The sequence below is a fragment of the Labrus bergylta genome, chromosome 3, assembly GCF_963930695.1.
Source record: "Labrus bergylta chromosome 3, fLabBer1.1, whole genome shotgun sequence".
NCBI classification, from domain to species: Eukaryota; Metazoa; Chordata; class Actinopteri; order Labriformes; family Labridae; genus Labrus; species Labrus bergylta.
Genome location: NC_089197.1, coordinates 36,085,829 through 36,105,430, shown reverse-complemented (window position 1 = coordinate 36,105,430; position 19,602 = coordinate 36,085,829). Strand labels below are relative to the sequence as shown.

General features: G+C 39.7%; 1 protein-coding gene, 1 long non-coding RNA gene and 3 other non-coding genes across 5 annotated transcripts; all 5 read right to left on the bottom strand.

Annotated features, from left to right (window-relative positions):
- Positions 1-333: 333 nt before the first annotated feature.
- LOC136178695 (5S ribosomal RNA) lies at positions 334-452 on the bottom strand. The gene has a single exon (XR_010666067.1). It is a non-coding gene; the product is annotated as a 5S ribosomal RNA (ribosomal RNA).
- Positions 453-1,114: 662 nt separating this feature from the next.
- LOC136178694 (5S ribosomal RNA) lies at positions 1,115-1,233 on the bottom strand. The gene has a single exon (XR_010666066.1). It is a non-coding gene; the product is annotated as a 5S ribosomal RNA (ribosomal RNA).
- Positions 1,234-1,895: 662 nt separating this feature from the next.
- LOC114920643 (5S ribosomal RNA) lies at positions 1,896-2,014 on the bottom strand. The gene has a single exon (XR_003808952.2). It is a non-coding gene; the product is annotated as a 5S ribosomal RNA (ribosomal RNA).
- A 7,566-nt stretch (positions 2,015-9,580) lies between these two features.
- Positions 9,581-13,814, bottom strand: mex3b (mex-3 RNA binding family member B). Its single transcript, XM_029278809.2, has 2 exons — positions 13,256-13,814; positions 9,581-12,150 (listed from the first exon to the last, which is right to left on the bottom strand). Exons 1-2 carry the CDS (start codon positions 13,458-13,460, stop codon positions 10,829-10,831), a joined length of 1,527 nt encoding a protein of 508 aa, XP_029134642.1. The 5' UTR covers positions 13,461-13,814; the 3' UTR covers positions 9,581-10,828.
- Positions 13,815-16,711: 2,897 nt separating this feature from the next.
- LOC136178611 (uncharacterized) lies at positions 16,712-19,309 on the bottom strand. The gene is made up of 2 exons (XR_010665992.1): positions 18,894-19,309; positions 16,712-18,655 (listed from the first exon to the last, which is right to left on the bottom strand). It is a non-coding gene; the product is annotated as an uncharacterized lncRNA (long non-coding RNA).
- Between the last annotated feature and the right edge of the window lie 293 nt (positions 19,310-19,602).

Below are 19,602 nucleotides of genomic sequence, written 5' to 3'. Positions count from 1 at the left end.
CTATCACACAACATACATCACATAAATCAAACCTCCCCTCTGAAACAAACAACACTCCAACAAAACCAAGATAAAGCAAACAAACTCAAACCACCCCTGATTCCCACAACAACCCCCAAATACTCTAATAATACTTTCACATCATTTACAACAAATACTATCACACAACATACATCACATAAATCAAACCTCCCCTCTGAAACAAACAACACTCCAACAAAACCAAGATAAAGCAAACAAACTCAAACCACCCCTGATTCCCACAACAACCCCCAAATACTCTCAAAACCCCTCTGAAACAAAACCCCTCAAATCAAATCAAAAAAATGAAAAAGCTTACAGCACCTGGTATTCCCAGGCGGTCTCCCATCCAAGTACTAACCAGGCCCGACCCTGCTTAGCTTCCAAGATCGGACGAGATTGGGCATGTTCAGGGTGGTATGGCCGTAAGCTGTTATTGTGTGCAGAAAGGGGCCTTTTAAAGATCTCATGCCCTCGGCCATAATGTGGGGGAGCAAATGCTCCCCCACATTATTGATTCTGGCTGAATTTTTGGACATGTGAATATGTCTCTATATGATGAAAAAAAAGCATATGATGAAAAAAATGAAAAAGCTTACAGCACCTGGTATTCCCAGGCGGTCTCCCATCCAAGTACTAACCAGGCCCGACCCTGCTTAGCTTCTGAGATCACACGAGATCAAGCTTTTTTTATTTTTTATCTTTCATTATCAAAAGTACAAAAACATTTATAATACTTTCACATCATTTACAACAAATACTATCACACAACATACATCACATAAATCAAACCTCCCCTCTGAAACAAACAACACTCCAACAAAACCAAGATAAAGCAAACAAACTCAAACCACCCCTGATTCCCACAACAACCCCCAAATACTCTAATAATACTTTCACATCATTTACAACAAATACTATCACACAACATACATCACATAAATCAAACCTCCCCTCTGAAACAAACAACACTCCAACAAAACCAAGATAAAGCAAACAAACTCAAACCACCCCTGATTCCCACAACAACCCCCAAATACTCTCAAAACCCCTCTGAAACAAAACCCCTCAAATCAAATCAAAAAAATGAAAAAGCTTACAGCACCTGGTATTCCCAGGCGGTCTCCCATCCAAGTACTAACCAGGCCCGACCCTGCTTAGCTTCCAAGATCGGACGAGATTGGGCATGTTCAGGGTGGTATGGCCGTAAGCTGTTATTGTGTGCAGAAAGGGGCCTTTTAAAGATCTCATGCCCTCGGCCATAATGTGGGGGAGCAAATGCTCCCCCACATTATTGATTCTGGCTGAATTTTTGGACATGTGAATATGTCTCTATATGATGAAAAAAAAGCATATGATGAAAAAAATGAAAAAGCTTACAGCACCTGGTATTCCCAGGCGGTCTCCCATCCAAGTACTAACCAGGCCCGACCCTGCTTAGCTTCTGAGATCACACGAGATCAAGCTTTTTTTATTTTTTATCTTTCATTATCAAAAGTACAAAAACATTTATAATACTTTCACATCATTTACAACAAATACTATCACACAACATACATCACATAAATCAAACCTCCCCTCTGAAACAAACAACACTCCAACAAAACCAAGATAAAGCAAACAAACTCAAACCACCCCTGATTCCCACAACAACCCCCAAATACTCTAATAATACTTTCACATCATTTACAACAAATACTATCACACAACATACATCACATAAATCAAACCTCCCCTCTGAAACAAACAACACTCCAACAAAACCAAGATAAAGCAAACAAACTCAAACCACCCCTGATTCCCACAACAACCCCCAAATACTCTCAAAACCCCTCTGAAACAAAACCCCTCAAATCAAATCAAAAAAATGAAAAAGCTTACAGCACCTGGTATTCCCAGGCGGTCTCCCATCCAAGTACTAACCAGGCCCGACCCTGCTTAGCTTCCAAGATCGGACGAGATTGGGCATGTTCAGGGTGGTATGGCCGTAAGCTGTTATTGTGTGCAGAAAGGGGCCTTTTAAAGATCTCATGCCCTCGGCCATAATGTGGGGGAGCAAATGCTCCCCCACATTATTGATTCTGGCTGAATTTTTGGACATGTGAATATGTCTCTATATGATGAAAAAAAAGCATATGATGAAAAAAATGAAAAAGCTTACAGCACCTGGTATTCCCAGGCGGTCTCCCATCCAAGTACTAACCAGGCCCGACCCTGCTTAGCTTCTGAGATCACACGAGATCAAGCTTTTTTTATTTTTTATCTTTCATTATCAAAAGTACAAAAACATTTATAATACTTTCACATCATTTACAACAAATACTATCACACAACATACATCACATAAATCAAACCTCCCCTCTGAAACAAACAACACTCCAACAAAACCAAGATAAAGCAAACAAACTCAAACCACCCCTGATTCCCACAACAACCCCCAAATACTCTAATAATACTTTCACATCATTTACAACAAATACTATCACACAACATACATCACATAAATCAAACCTCCCCTCTGAAACAAACAACACTCCAACAAAACCAAGATAAAGCAAACAAACTCAAACCACCCCTGATTCCCACAACAACCCCCAAATACTCTCAAAACCCCTCTGAAACAAAACCCCTCAAATCAAACCACCCATTTCCCCCACAATCAAAAAAAAACCTTGTACCAAAAAAACAAAAACAAAATAATTCAAACATCCCACATAATTCCCTCCTCATTCACTCTACACACATTCGCACCTTCCACAAACATTCTTACAAACTCACTCTCATTCGCTATGTGCAACAATTTAAGATGTGCTCTCCATTCGTTCACAAACATTCGCCACACATTAATTCTCTTGCTTTCATACAGTGCATAATTCCTCCTGTTAAAAACCGCTTTTCTTGCAAAAGCTAAAATCATATTTATTACATTGTGATTTTTTTGTTTTCTACCCACCCCCAACAACACCGACAATTCCCACCAGCTTTCATTCCAAAACACTCATTCACACTACATTTCCCCAACATTTCCCTTATTTTTCCCCCAAAAAACACCAATTCCCCACACGTAACAAACAAAATCCTCATCCACACTTTCACATACACAACACTTTCTTTCATACCTCTCCTGATGGATCTGATGCAGGACGATGCAGGTGAAGATGAGCCTCCTGTGCCTCAGTTTGAAATCTAAATCAAATATTGCATGCGCTGTATGCGGAATGTTAATGTTCTTCCATATCATGTTGCTTGTTATGTCCTGGTATGTGTCTGTCCATTTAACTTCTGATGTGGGTTTCTGTATTCTATGTGTTATTGCGCATCTATACCAAATTTTTGTAGTGACATCTGTAATGTTGTGTTTCTTCTCCTCTATAAATTCGCCTATTAATTTTACTCTTAGTGCTACTTTTTTTGTAAGTAAACCAATCAAAGCTAGCCCGCCCCCTGATCTTTAGCCCCTATTATTGTTTTGTGAGCTATACTCGCTGCTTTGTTTTTCCAAATAAAGTCCCTCATGGTCTTTGAAATCTCCTTAAGGGCCTAGTCCGGAAGCGCACAAGTACTCAGCGCATGATTCACTTTGGACAACACGAGAGCATTTATTACGACTACCCTTCCTCTCAACAAAAGACCCCTCGCTCTCCACAAATTCAATGTTTTCTTAATTTTACCCACCACCTCTTTCCATGTGACGTCATCACATTCATTCTCATTTTTCCCCACATTCACTCCCAACACTTTTCTTTTCTCACACACCGTTTGAAATCCCCACCTATTAACAAAATTTGATTCCTTACCTAGTAACATAATTTCTGACTTATTTTCGTTTACTTTTGCCCCAGATGCTCTTTCGTGTATTTGTACATGTTTTAATATCAATTCTATATCCTCCTCTCCTTTTACCATTATATTCACGGCATCTGCATACTGAATCATTTTTACGTTTTCCTTACCTATACCTTTTATGTTTACGTCTTCCGATATCAGTGCTGCCAGCGGCTCTGCCACCAAGCTGTACAGCAGTGCTGACATCGGACACCCCTGTCTCACTGACCTTGATATTTTAAAAGAATCACTTAAATCCCTGTTACATTTTATCTTACTTTCAGCTCCTGTAAACAACACATTTATCCACTCTCTCATTCTCTCCCCGAACCCAAACTTCTCCAACACCTTCCCCAAAAACCTGTGATCTACTCTGTCAAATGCTTTATTTAAATCAATCCCTAACCATATCCCCCCCTCCCCTTCCATATCCCTGACCGTCTGTTTTATTGAAATGATTGCATCTGCCATGTCCCTGTTTGGTATGCTGTATGATTGTGTTTGTGCTATGATTGTTCCTATTACCTCCCGGATTCTATTGGCTATTGTTTTTGCTATGATTTTGTAGTCTGTGTTTAGTAAGCTGATTGGTCTGTAGTAAGGAGAAAAAGTGGAGAGAAAATAGAATAGAAGAGAATTCAAGAAAACAACTAAATGAAGAAATGTAATTGCTTGACAGTGCGGACAGTGAGTTTTAACTGTTTAAAACTCTTGTTGTTGTTCCGGACCGCTGCGTCCTATATGTGTTTATTGTAACAGCGTTATAACCGGGTATTACTCCTCTGATCAGAAAGGCCAGTGTAAGCCGTATTAACCTGAATTCGGCTATTGGTTTGTTTCTGTGAATGAAGGGAATTACTCCGAGTTGTGGCGCGGGAGTCAGACTGTGATCCGGCCTCTTCAGGCACGCATTTCTCTTTTATCCTCTTTTATTTCCCCTTCTACGAACACACATACACACATATTCCTGTGTAAACGTACATCTGGAGACCAACTCCACCACCGCGCCATTACGCACAGAGATCTATACACTCGCGGCTATCCAGACGCCTCAGAGACACAGATCGTGTAGGGCCGAACTCAGTCTCTTTTAGACCTTAAGGTCACATTTAGGCCTTTGTTAGGTGTGTGCCATCGGAAGGGCGACCACGTGGGACGAAGTAATCTTCCCCCCCCTCTCTCTCCCTTTCATCCACACGCGCACGCACCCAGGTCTTTGTTAGGTTTGCGCCATCGTGAACGACCACGTGGGTACGAAGCCATCTCCCCCCCCCCCTTTCTTCTTCCCCCTTTCTCTCTCTCTCTCTCTCTCTCTCACACACACACACACACACACACACACACCTACATTCACACCCCTTCCACAAGCCTTTGCTTGATAATGTTTGTTGCTTAGATTAGTTTATAATAGTTATTTGTTTAATTAAGTTCATTGATTTTGGATTGATGTTGCTTTGTTTAAATAAATTCTGTTATAATTTAAGAGAGCAGTTGTTTGTGGTTACTGGTGTATTTGCATTGTGATATAAGCTGGGTGCGAAGGCTTTGTGTACGGATTTCACGCCTTCAATTTATTAAATATAGTTATTCATTATTAATAATATTAGTAATTAAATAACTAATTTGAGACTGATTTGAGTGATATTTTGGTTATATTTACCTGATTACAGGTTGGTGCCCCAAAACGAGATTAAACATAGTTTAATGATATTTTATTTATATTATTAATAATTAAGTATAATTATTAAAGAATATAACCAAAGTTGACTTGATACAACCCCAACACGATTGAACTTAAAATATGTAGGGGTGCAGCTATAAGTAGTAAAATACAATATATGTATGAGGGGGAGAGGAGTACAGCGTTTTTTGGGGGTTCAGAAAAACAAAAACAAAACAGAACAGAAATAAACGAATTATTGAATGTAGCAGGTAAAAGTGTGACTGATAAAAATGAAATATTAAAAATAGTAAAGTGTTATTATGAAAGTCTGTTTTCCAGACAGGAGTGTGATGGTGTGAGTGTGAACAGAGCTTTGGGTGCCTTAAAGAAACAACTAAGCGATGATGATAAAATGTGGTGTGAATGTGAGTTTACAGATGGAGAAATTAAAAGTGCTTTAGAAGGTTTAAACAAAAACAAAAGTCCTGGTAGTGACGGCCTAACTGCAGAATTGTATCAAGCTTTCAAAGAGCAGTTAGTGCCCTTATTGAGTAAAATAAGTAAATATATTGAAAAAGTGAACTGACTGAAAAGTTTGGGGGAGGGGGTGGTTACTATTTTTTACAAAAACAAGGGAGACAATAAAAATCTGGGTTAGCCCTAACCCTAACTACTGTCAGTCAACAGACTAGTCATGCCGGGCCACATGTCAGTGGTCGACGGACACTATGTCCCGGGCCACATGACTATAGGGCAGCTTAACGTCATGCCAGGCCACATGTCAAGTGGTCGACAGACCCCAACATGCAGGCCTCATGACTATAGCTCATTAGCAGTCGTGCCGGGCCACACGTTAGGTGGTCGACGGACCGAAACGTGCCAGGCCACGCAACTACAGGGCAGTTCAGTGGGTCATGCGAGCCATTGTCAGGTAAAGTACCTAGACATAACGGGCCTCATGACCAGGTAAGTCACTAACTGCACAAGGCGAATGCCTATTCATGTCATATCAATAAATGATCATGGTTATATCATTCCATCCAACTGTAATTTCCCACACAGATATCCATACAGCCAATAAGGTAAGGCCTATGAGAATGGTGCTTTCTTAGTCTTTTCTCACTTTTATTTTGGGGGGTATCCTATCCTGCTGTCGGCCTCATTACCCTTCAGAGTACATGAAGTCGTCACAATGGAGTCTAATCCCCCAAAGACTTTGCACATTCAAATCTAAATTGTTGCACATTTATTGATAAATAAATAATTGTTAAGTCTCAATTAAGTCTCTCCTGATTGAATTACAATTCAGCTGGATCATGTTTCACTTTCAGGAGACGAAAGAAAAGCTTCTTAAGACAATACAGACAACTTGATCTGCCTCTTGATCTACCGCACATTTATTGTTAAATAAATAATTGTTAATTCTCAATTAAGTCTCTCCTGATTGAATTACAATTCAGCTGGATCATGTTTCACTTTCAGGAGACGAAAGAAAAGCTTCTTAAGACAATACAGACAACTTGATCTGCCTCTGAGGGAAAGTCAAGCCACAGGGCTTGTGGGTCTCCAACAGGTAGGACGGGAGCCACTGGTAGCTAGCGGGCAGGTTTCAAGTAGCTCGCCTATAGGTTGACTGACCGTGTTAAAAAAATTTTTTAAAAATCTGATGACAGTAAATGTACTTCTTCCCATTATTCATATATTTGGCCCATAAAACAAGAGTAAAGCAGTATTGTTTTCTGGGACATTGATGTGATTTTTCAGCGACATAGTTTACTATGTGGCACAATAAGAAGTGTAAAATATTAATGTTTTTTTCTTGGACCTTGATCTGAATTTAAGATTGTTGATAAGTATTGGCTTATTGCAATTTCACACGTGAACAAACAGTAGCTTAATTCAGCTGATGTGTGCTATGTAAATAAATGCAAGCGATTTTTTTGCAAGCAGCTCTTGGCCACATCTTTTCAAAGCAGCTCTTGAAAGAAAGGTTGGAGACGCCTGCTCTTAAGACTCTCGAACATGTCCAAAATGCTGCAGCTCGTGTACTGACGAGAACTAGGAAAAGGGACCACATTACTCCTGTGTTGGCTTCTCTGCACTGGCTCCCTATACAGTCTAGAATAGAATTTTAAATCCTTCTCACTTACAAAGCTCTAAATGGTCAGGCACCACCTTATCTTAAAGAGCTACTAGTGCCGTTCGAGAACATTACACTCCCAGAATGCAGGCCTTCTCGTTGTGCATAGCCTCAGGCAGACACACACTGTACTTTTAAGAACAGACTTAAAACTTTCCTTTCTGATAAATCTTATAGTTAGGGCTGGCGCAGGTATATATACCAGCTCCTCGTTATGCTGCTATAGACTTAGACTTCCCGGGGAAACTGGCACCTTGAGCTTCACATTATATTACTGCATGTCACTATCTGCAATCTTAGTTACTAACCACGCCTTTTCCTGGGAGCTCCTGAGCTGAACCTGCCTGAATGACCTTTTACTTACTTTTTGTAAAGTGTCTCGAGATAACAAAGTAAAACTCAAAGTCAACTTTATTGTCAATTTCAAAATATGCCAGACATACAGTGGAATCGAAATTGCGTTTGTCTCTGTCCCACGATGCAATACCACCAAAATAAGGTAAAATAAGATAAAATAAGATAAGGTAAAATAGATCAAATAAAATGAGGTAAAATAAGATAAATAATATTTACAGTAATAAATTCTAAATTGTGCAAAAGGTACAAAACAAAATGGTAAATAAAATAAAATTTAAAGAAAAAGTAAACTTGTGCAATATGTGCAATATGTGCAATGTGCAGTAAACTGAGTGTACTTTTGAATCGATAGCTTCAGAGTTATTAGTTCTTGGTGGCAAACGGAAGGAGGTTTCAACGTCCAGTGTTCGTGGGGGCAGAGGGGAGGGAAGGAAGAGAGGGGAGAGAATTAAGCTTCCTGACAGCTTGGTGAAGAAAATTCTCAAACCCTTTACTGACAATGCAGAAAGAAGGACAAAGGCTGAATAAAATGCCATGTTGTGGTCACTGATCAAGTAAGGTATGGCTGCAGCCTGGAGACCTCTCGCCTCAGGCCTTTCACGCCACACCACCTCGGCTCTTGCCCATTTCCAATGGAACGTGTACAGGGTCAAAAATATGAAATCGCAAATTATTTTCAAAATGGTCATTGAGTCTGTTTGTCACAAACAACTTTGAATTTGGGAAGACATCCAGCTAGTTTACAGTATGAAAGTGATATCTCAAAGTTAATTGTCATTTTCACAAAAGCATCTTTTTAAAACAAGTTGTAAGATGTTTAAGTGTTTGTGATGCTTCTTGAACAGTGTGTAATTTACAAATTAAACTTAAAAATATGTAATTGAAACCAAATTGATATTGTCTATCTATCTATCTATATATATGTAAAATTGGTTCACAATCTGTACCATCTGTTAGACATTTATACATAAATATATATGTATATGTGTGTGTGTGTGTGTGTGTGTGTGTGTGTGTGTGTGTGTGTGTGTGTGTGTGTGTGTGTGTGTGTGTGTGTGTGTGTGTGTGTGTGTGTGTAGGGGCGTGGCTTCAGTGTGAAAATCCACAAATTAAGAATCAAAATATTACATTCAGGAATCTGGGGCACACTGCTTGGGATATTTCTTCATCTTTTGCTCACAAATAAAAAATAAAAAGATTGATCAAATTTGTTATCAATTATTTCTCTTGTGATTGTTTATTCACAATGAGAGAAGCAGCCTTCCTTTCAAACCAACAATGAATGACACCATGGCAAGTGGATATTAAATACTGACCCATAATGTCCTTCACTACACAAAAGAATCACGTTATGATATTTGTACGAGTCTGTATAAGAACACATTTGTTGGACTGTCACAGTATACACTGTGATAATCCTGCCACCTCCAGGCTAACTTCAGGAAGTAAAAGAAAACTAATACACTATACTATATATGAACAGTTCTTAACAGACAACACCCGCTCAACTGGGTCTGCTGAGATCAGCAGCAGAACCCAACAAAACAGGTCATTAAAAAGTCAAGAGGCAGACCTTCCTGAACATTCCATTTTTTATTGGACTTATAAAGAAACACTTTAAAAAATGTGAAGTAGCACCATAAACAAAGTTTTACTTTAAATGTCAAAAAAATATAACTCTCCATACATTTCAAATCTTGTTTCAGCAAATATAATATTAAAATTTGATCATGAGGTGAAAGGCCCTTTATCATAAAATAAAATATACTTTGTTCTTAAACTTTGCTTAATAAAGTACATATACACTTAAGTAAACTTAACCAACATATACATAAACAAGTGGTAAACAAACTTATTAAAATAGAAATACTAAAATTGTAGTGGCACAACAAAAGCCTGTAAATCCAACTAGAATCTAATTCATACAAATTTAAGAAAGCCCAAAATGCTTTTTTCATGTTCAACTCACAAATTTCACTCATGTTCAATGTTTACAATAATATAGAATAAAATATGCTTTTTGTTACTAGATAAAAATATGCTGGGTGAAGCAGTTTCAAAAGACATGTCTAGTCAAACCTTTAAAAACTACATCGAGACAGAATATTGTCCAATGCAATCACATTTTGCAGAATTCGATTTCCTTCCACGGTTATGGGGTATTAAAATAATGCATTGCCATTACACCATACTAAAAAAAAATAGAAATATTTCATCCCAGCTACAAAAAGTTCACTCACCTTAAATTATATCTGTAAACAATTTTGCAATAAGAAATATAATCTTTCAAGTAAAAAAAAGATAATATAATACTTCAATCTGTATCAATTCCATTTAAAAGGTTCAAATTGCAGAAATTGATATATATGAAACATAAATGTAGGATATGCTGTCGTCCTTCATGTGGTTTCTGATTTCTGGTTGCAGTATCTCTGTAGGTTCAATAGTCATGTTTGCTGGAACCATCCATGTTTCCCAGCATGTCTTCCCTTTCACTTCTATTCCTGGGAAAAACAGGAAGGCTCGGCCTGCTAACAATCTAAAGTTTGTTCAGAGTACCTCCATCTTGAGCCCACAGTGTTGTCTTACAAATGTATTAGAACTATTGGTTACTATGCTGTTATATCTTAAACATGCACTTAGATGTTGAGAATAATTCCCCATCCATACAGGATATGATGAGAGCCAAAATAAGATGCCATCCTTTTCTTTACATGCGTACACCTATGAACAAAGCAAAGTGATGATTGGCTGAGCTTATTAAAGCAGTATGAAGAGTCTTTTGGTCTTACTTATGAAACAATTCATAGAGTGACATATTCTTATGACAATATACGTATAGCCTGAGTAACAGCGGCGTGGCAGATAGGACATTTGGCTTCACTCCTCTCACAGATACGGTTGGCACATTCCATACAGAAAAGATTGTGTCCACAAGGAACCAGGGCTGCGATGACCTCACTCTCAAAGCACACTGAACAATCACGACTGCCTTTTCGGCTGGTGCAGGATGATGTAGAGGAGGAAGAAGAGGAAGAGGAGGCAGAGGAGTCAAATGCAACGCCATGGAGATGAGAGCCATGTGGGGAGGCAATAGCGATGGAGTAACCGATGAAACTGAGTGGGCCTCCTCCTGGATCACTGCGCACCCTTCGGGCAAGTGGGTGCTCAGTGGAGACTCTAGTGTGGCTGTGGATGGGGGGCGACATTCTTAGCTGTGGGGTACAACCATTAACCCCTAAACCATTGGTGGGGGTGTTGTCGGGAAACACAGCCGAGGTGGAAGATGGGGTGATGCCACATTCATAATGGGACCACAGGAGGGCTGTTGCTGTTTGTGAAGAGTCAAAAGTCTGATCACTGTACTCAGGTGAAATCACTTCACTTCCGTAAACAAAAGAGTCGCTGTTTGTGTTGCCATTGGTGATATTGTTGTTGTTTGGGGTGGTGTAACTTAGGGCAGGGCTCGGAGGGCTGTAGTCAGTCATGCGAGAGCTGTTGTTACCAAAGTAAGAGTCAGTGGAGGCACTGCCTAGAGAGGAGGACGAGTCATTGCGGTAGTTAGAGAAGGGTTTACGTATAGAGGTGGGCTTCATTCCATTGCTGGACTTAGACCACAGATTGGCATGCCCATGCAGATCAAAACCAACATCTGTCCCATTTGCATGGAAGTCATTGTCATCTTGGACCTCAATAAGTCCTCCTGTCCTCATGGCAATGTGGGCTTCAATCTCTTCACGTGCTCTATCAACATTCTCTGGCATCCCTGTGACCTCGAACACCGGCTCTTTGTCTCGACTGGGTGTGACTATGTAGGTATGGCTCTGCTGTTGAATGCGCTTGATGGTGGCACCTTTTGGGCCAACAACAAGTCCAACCACACGGTAGGGCACCCGAACCTGAATTGTGGTCTGTCCAGGCAGGTTTGGTGGTCCGGGGACTGGGGTACCACTTTGGTTTGGGCTGGTGTTTTTGTTCCTAGAGGCTCTAATCATTGAGAAGTGCTCTGCAGCAGAGATGATTTCCCTCCTGGCCATAGCAACATCCTCCCTCCTGCCTGTCACCAAAAACATAGGCTCTTCACCTCGAACGGGGGTCTTGATGTAGGTGTTGGTCTTTGCTCGCAGGGCTTTGATCTTGCAACCTGAGGCATGGAAGCAGAAGGAACGTGAATGAATGTTCACATATTAAATCATCACTTTGGGTCTATTCAAAACAGCTGTTGTCTTCTCTCAAAATGCAATTGTCCTAAGTTGAGACCTCCATTTTGGAGAAGGAAAAATGTAAACAGCAGAACATGAATCACACAAAAGAGAAATCACTTCTAGTTCGGTTTTAAACCTTTTTCACCCCAACTCTTGATTCTGAAAGCAATAATATATATATATATATATATATATATATATATATATATATAAAATGAAAGCATTATAACACCCACAGCACACACTTAACTCTTTAGAATCAAAATGGGGATGAAGCATGAAAAGAACAATATAATAAGCATGACTGTTAAAGGATCCTTTAACAAAGAATTGAAGGGAGTTCAAATCCCTTAAACTCAGTTTTCATAGTTAAAGTCTTCATATGTATGATACATGCTTCATGAGGATCAGTATCATTCTATATTTAGGCCAGATGTGATCCACATTATTTAATTACTTGCTCATAACCTGAGAAAATGGCTGAGTGGTTGTGGTAGGCCTAAGTGATGTAAATAGAACTTCTTTACAAATGAAAAGCAGGGGGTGAGAGCCAGAGGGTCCTTTGTTTTCATGTTGCAGCAGAAAGGTATGTACAGCTATCTCCGCCTGTTTCATGTCATGAATTGAGATGGTTCATATTCAGAATGGCTTTGACATGGTGCATGTTCTCTACCTCTATTTTCTTTCTTTATTTTGTTTCATAGGCCATACAGACTTGTTCACATCAGATAATGTGAGCAATGCTTTTATTGCAGGGTGTATTATGATTCAAGCAACCATGCTATTCTCCTATCGGTTTACGGTTATAGAAAAACAACAATGTATGACTGACAGAGTAGGCTTTAAATGTGTTGAATTCACGTTCGGCTTCTCTACACAAGACAAAATATTGTATGCCTTAATATTAAGCAGGTCGTAAGAAGCAGTGTGAGTGCGGCTTTAGAACAGCACTAGTGCTATCTGGACTGATATAGGGTCGTCCTCTACTGTTTACCTGCATGACATGAACACGAGTTAAAGTGTGAAGAATTGTAAAACACACACCCTGTCTGCCAACAATCTCCGCCACATGCTCGGAGCTGGGCACCGGGACGCACTCGGTCATGTTGACGCTCTTTCTCTGGGACTCCTGCTCGTCGAACAGGGGGTTCTCCTCCTCGGTGTCCAAGCCGAGCAGGGACAGCTGATCTAAGGCGATCTGCAGGGCTCCTCCCTGGACGCTGTTGTCCGTGAAGACAGAGCTGGGCATCTTTGCAGTGAGAAAGGATAAAGGCTAAAGGGAGGTGGGAAAAAGAAAAGGCCTGATAAAGAAAGGGAGAGGTCTGTGCATATAAACCAGAGCAGCTGAGGGGAGAGAAAACCCCGTTGTCCACAGGAGCTCCAAAAAAACATACACTCCTTTGTTTCCCGACAGAAAATGGATGTTCCTGGTCGTGGCCGTGCCGGACTTTTCCGTGTCGCACGGGATAAAAAAACGCTGTTAGATAGTTATTCTATTTCTTCCAGACAAAAGGCCCCTCCCCGGCGCACTTCCTTCACATTTTCTGTTGCTTCTGTCTGAGTCCTTGCAGTGCCAGACTGTGATATGTTTGGGTGACGTCACCGCCTGGGTAGGGAAGATGCAATGCAGCGAGGTCATTTGCATATCCGAGAGCTGATTGGCTGACGCTGGGTCTACTTTGGCAGTCCCGCGATCTCATTCTTTGTATGTCGTTGTAGTTGCAGTTTGATTTGAATTCAAACACTTATAGACACTCTAGAAAAAGAGATGTTTTCCTTTGTGTTGATCTTTTGAACTGTGCAGCCTACTTAAATGCTGTTTGTGACAACACGGGGAGAACACAGGTAGGCTAAATATAAAACCTAATCATCAGTGGAAACTCTGTGTCTGAAACCAGCAACTTAACAATAGGCAAAATATTAGTTTGGGGATAAAACCTTTGGTGTATTGTATTATGCCAGCATGTGTAATTAAAGTGGTGTTTCCACACAGTTAGAGGTTCCCCAACATAAAATAATAAATCCAGCTATTTAACTCACTCAAGCACAGAACATTACGACTATGAAAAAGTGTACTGCCCCTTTGATACAGACGTGTGCACATATTTTATACATGAGAGCATGTAGGCTCAATATTGTAAAAAAAAAACAAAAAAAACAATGAAGCAAAATAAGACTATTTTATTCATGTGCACCCTTTAGTAGTATTGTCTATTACAAATGTCTAATTGTAATTGTTATATTAAAGAGTGACTCCATACGCACTGATACATTGGCTGAACAAGAGAATGAATGCTGTGGAAAAGTTACATGGTCTTCCTTGAAATATTTTTTTAAATTCTTTTGTAAAATTTTCATTACCATGATGTCCAGTGATTTAATAACTATTATCATCATATTGAATTTTAATTTGACATTTCGACCTCTGAAAATCTTTATTGATTCAATGATGTTCTGGATAATACTGTGCATTACTTATTTTATGCAGTGATGTTTTAGTGTATGCCACAACAGCACAAACACTGAGGTTGAAATGGTGGCAAACCTTCCAGTCTGTATGAAATAATGTTTGAAAAAGACATTTAGTACACTTCTGACCTTGCAGTGGTGATGGCATTTGTGGCCTGTCTAAGACCAGAGAGTCAGAATGATTGGGCAGGGTGGGGGTGTAATAGAGTGTGTGTGAATGGGATGAGACACAAAGGAGATTTCATGCCAATTCAAAGCTGTTGAGAACAGAAGCATTGCTTCGTCATCTCACCCCAGGAGCACAAAGCCAATGCAAATGAGAAACGGCTCTAAGGAAGTGATGGAATTGGACCATCAGGTCTTATCTGCCAGCAAACCCCCAACATCTTTTTCAATAACAATATGCTTTGTTGCCTGTTGTGTGCCCTACAGCCAGTCCCAGTTTTGAAAAAAGTTTTATAAAACTGATTGAACCAAAACAACAACAACAACTGTTTTCACCAAATAATCCATGTTTCATGACAGCCCCATATAATACTGTATCTCTGTTGTACTTTTGTTACCAAAAATCAGTGATTAGGCAGTTTCTATGAGTGACACTGAAATATTTGAGCTTTGGCTCTTTTACACCACGTGACCCACTTGTTTATATTTGAGCAGTAATAACTGCAGTAATAAGTTCAGAGAAAGACTGCTAAAACTCTGGTTGGTTTTACCACGACATCTTTTGGTGTATTTGTCAGGCTAGTAATTCCATCTGGACTGAATAGGAGCCATCTTTAGACCCATTACCCAGGTTTTAGTAATACCTCCATGTCCTACTCAAGGACCGTTTATTGCAGCTAGTGCATCCTATTCAAAAGTAATAATTCCACATAAGTAAGACGATAGCTTCCTTGATTTCCCAGATCAGATTGGCAAAGCGGAAATTACATACAACTGAAGAAGTTTTAAATATCTGGGGCATGTTAGACTATTTCCAGTTCACTGCTCCGCCCATGATAGGGTTTGATAAAATATGTCTATTTAATTGAATTGAAAGACTTTCAGTGGTATTGCACAGGCCCACAGTGTGGCCCAGTGCTCTATCTTAAGCCGAGATAGACACTGTTTGTCGCTTCATTGCTGATGTTTGTTGTTTGGTATTAGGCGTGAACCAGCTGCTTAGAGGCGATTACCCGCATGCCTTTTAATGAGAGGAAGAAAAGCTTAGCCTTGTCTAACCCAGAGAGCAACGGAGACAGACAGGGCTTAGTGATTGCTCTGCCAGCACTGCAGGGCTGCAGACAGGGTCAGTCAACAGCAGGTCACAGGATACAGAGAACCTGTCTGCACACTGCTCTGCTACACTCTGACCTCATAAAGCCCACACAACAACATAAATACTACACAGTTATCTTGCTGCATCAAAGGGTATTACAGGGTTTACATAGTGGGAAAGTGAGCCCCTGTGAAAAAACACAAAATCTGCTGCCTCCCACCCCCTCATCTTTGTCACACCTTTAAAAAAGATTGTATTTCATATTCTAAACATTTTATCTACATTTATAAATTAACATATTTTTATTTTCTTTTAACATTTAAAAAAAATATTTTAAACATCTTTATCTTTTAAAAGTTATTTGACCATTATCTTTTTTTAAATTCCTATTTCATTTATGCTCTGCCCTGTACTGGGCTTTGCTATTGGTTTAACCTTTGAGACTCTGACTCAAATCGTCAGTTTTTAATCGACTCACTGCCAGTCCCTATAAAACCCCCATACATTTCTCCTCTCCCATTTTCACTCAGCCATCCTGATGACTATTTCACTCTAAGAATTGAACCACCATCCACTGTCGTAAAAGATTAAAACCAAAACTGCTTTGAGTAGTCAGAAGGCTAGAAAAGTGCTATACAAGCCCAAGTCCATTTACCATCAGCCACTAGCCCTTAAACTGGCTTTTCTAAGCCAGTTGGTGGCCCTTGTATTGTTGCCAATTGAACCATCAATCACAATATTCATACACTTAAAGAAAACTTGCATACAGCTTCATTTTTTACAGATTTTCTTTATTTTAAAATAAAAAATACCCTAGAACAAACATAAATAAAATGGATAACCCTAATATGTATCACAGAATTAGTATAAAATGAAATAAAAATAATAATAATATTGTAACACAACATACAATATCAAACAACCCAGGGCAAGGAGCAGTAGTGGTCACAGATTTTCACTTTACTGGATTCATTCAAATTCTTACACTTTTAAAAAGCTTATATGGTATATTTTCTCTTCAGCACAGAAACCTCAGCATAGTTTTTCAGCTTAGCCAAAACGTTTTCCAAAACCTTACAACCTTACCAACACCGTGCACAAATATTTATTTTTGAGATATTTTATGGATACTCTTTGACATAAGTAATCAAAAGGCAAGTGCTTGAAACTATTAGGCTAATTACAACAAATGGGAAACAAACATTCTTAATTGACTATGTTGTTAGCTAAATAAGTACACAAAGATGTCAATAAAAACAAACGTAGGTCTTATACAACAGAATTCACAAAAAAAAAGGGTGACTAGGGCCCGAGGATGCACAGAGTGCGAGGACCCTCTTGAAACCCAAGATGGTCCAAGGAGATGAATGAAATAAATGCTGTTTTTGTCTGTTAAACAGGCATTATTTTGAAAAATGGGATGAAATTGGTGGACTTCATGTTGGGTTTTGACAATGGGTGCAAGAGGATTTTATGTAGGGCCTGATATGCATAAAAAATATCAAGCATGTAGGTGAAGAAAACCCCTACAGGGAGGTCTTTTTGAAAGTTTGAAGGGGGCGCCACTGAGCCACGCCCACTTACTTAACCAATATGGAACATTATACTTTCCCTCTAGGATAATGTGTATTAAGTTTCGTAAGTTTACGACAATGTGAAGCCCTGAAAATACTACTTCCTGTTTGATGGCGACAACGCATTCGTAGGGCAACCACTTTGGACGTAGGCATTTGAGCTTTAAACTGAGGGGGATATGATGAACTGTGTAGGAATGGCTAGTGCTAATTCAGAAGTAGGTAAAGAAAATTCCACATGGCTATCCGCCACACTGGGGGTAAATGTTTATATCCAACAATCTGAAAACTATGCTGAGAATTAAGCACGTGTGATGTAGCTGCAGCTACTTTCCCCTGCTCCTCTGCTCCTCTGCTCCTTTGCTGTCTACATGGAAGAGCATCACAGGGGCACGCTGACACACACCAACATACATAAGTGAATGGCAGCCATCATGCATACCTGTTTACGTTAAGGGCCTGATTTACTAAGCTCCCAAGTGAAGAGTACTAAATTGCATGTTCACTCCAAAAAATGCACGTTTGGTTGGTGTGCAATTTGCGAGTGATCTATTAAGAAAATGTGCATGAAAGACACCAGGTACAAACCTTGTGGAGGTGGTACTATTTAAGTTAGGTTCTTGTGTGTTCTACTGGTTTACGTCATGGAGAGTTTGGACGGAAAGCAGGATGACTGCAAGTGCAAAATAGGTATCAGTGGATGAGGCAAATAAACATACAGTATTTTCGAGTTAGAGCAGATAAATCTGAATATTACAAAAAGAAAATTTGGTTTATAAGTAAACCTCGGCATTAAAGAGGGCCTCTCTTTTCTTCCCTCCACCTTTAGAATGAATCATCAAACATTGCGCAGGAGGTGCGAGTTGTGTCCTCTGTGGCACGGGCGCTCAGGTGCAACACTCGGTCTATTGTTGCACACCAGACAGCTTGCCAGTGCTGTGTCTGATCGGACATAAATGCCCTGGCAAAAGGAACGAAGATGAGGGTACAAGCAGTGGTGAAGTCCCTGTTCCGCCCTTGTAAAGAGTCCCCTTCCTCAACTAGACAGACAGATAACTCCTTCCACATTCCGTAGTCAATAAATGTTGATTTATTTGAGTGCCACCGTTATTCATTGACAGAATGCAAAATGGAGTAAAACTGTAATAAGAAACCATCAGTTATGATACACATGATCAATAAACATATCTGTGTGGTATAACATGCTTGTCAATGTCAATCAAATTAACAGTATGTGACTGAAAATATATCTGATCGAAAACTATCACTTAGCGAACAAGGTATACTGCAGAACACAAAAATCATGGTCTAACATAGCCATCTGCATAAATTGAAAGCATGGTTGCAAAAACAAACACCTTAATCACACTTTACTCACAGACAATGATTCTACAGTTCCTTCCTAGTCCAGGATGGATTTAGATCCTTCAAAAGGCTAGTGTCGACAACGTGGTCTTATCAATGAATGAGAAAACCAAAATGGCCTCCTACAGTGAGCCATGAGGTCCAAAAAACACAACAACAAATGTAGCACCCCCTAGTGGCTGCAAGGTGAACTACAGCTCCTTGCTTAGGCCAGAACAGTCCTCCAATTCAAGCGTCCTACAGAAGGGGGCTTTAGAGGGAGGAGATGAGCGCATTATGGTGAGGAGCGTACCGGAGGGGACGAGCTGGGGGATGTAACAAGTATTGTTATTTGGTTATTGTTTCAGCATGGACCTTTTAGATTGTGACACAGGCTAAGGACTGCTGGCTAGGTTTGCCATGTTGTATGAGTTGTGTGTGCAAGGTGCTAAATAATAAAACAGTGTAAGCAGCTGGAATTGCTTATCCGTTCATTCTATATAGTGTTAAGACAGAACAGAATGAAACAGGGGAGAGAAACCCGAGAAAAAGGAAATCCCCAGTTAAAAATTGAATGTTGGTGAAAAGAGGGAAATAGGACGACATAAATGACAATGTTTAAATTCTTAAGAATGCAAAGGCTGTGAATGTTCAGTTTTGTTTGGCTATAATAGGCAACAATAGCCTGTAGTTTAATCATGGAGTTCCTTCCTTAACGATTATTGAATCGAAATAAAAAATAA

Coding starts and splice junctions, on each gene's coding strand:
- mex3b (XM_029278809.2), bottom strand. CDS start 13,460: ATGCCCAGCTCTGTCTTCACGGACAACAGCGTCCAGGGAGGAGCCCTG. Junction 12,151..13,255: donor GGAGATTGTTGGCAGACAGG/GTGTGTGTTTTA, acceptor TCCATGCCTCAG/GTTGCAAGATCAAAGCCCTG.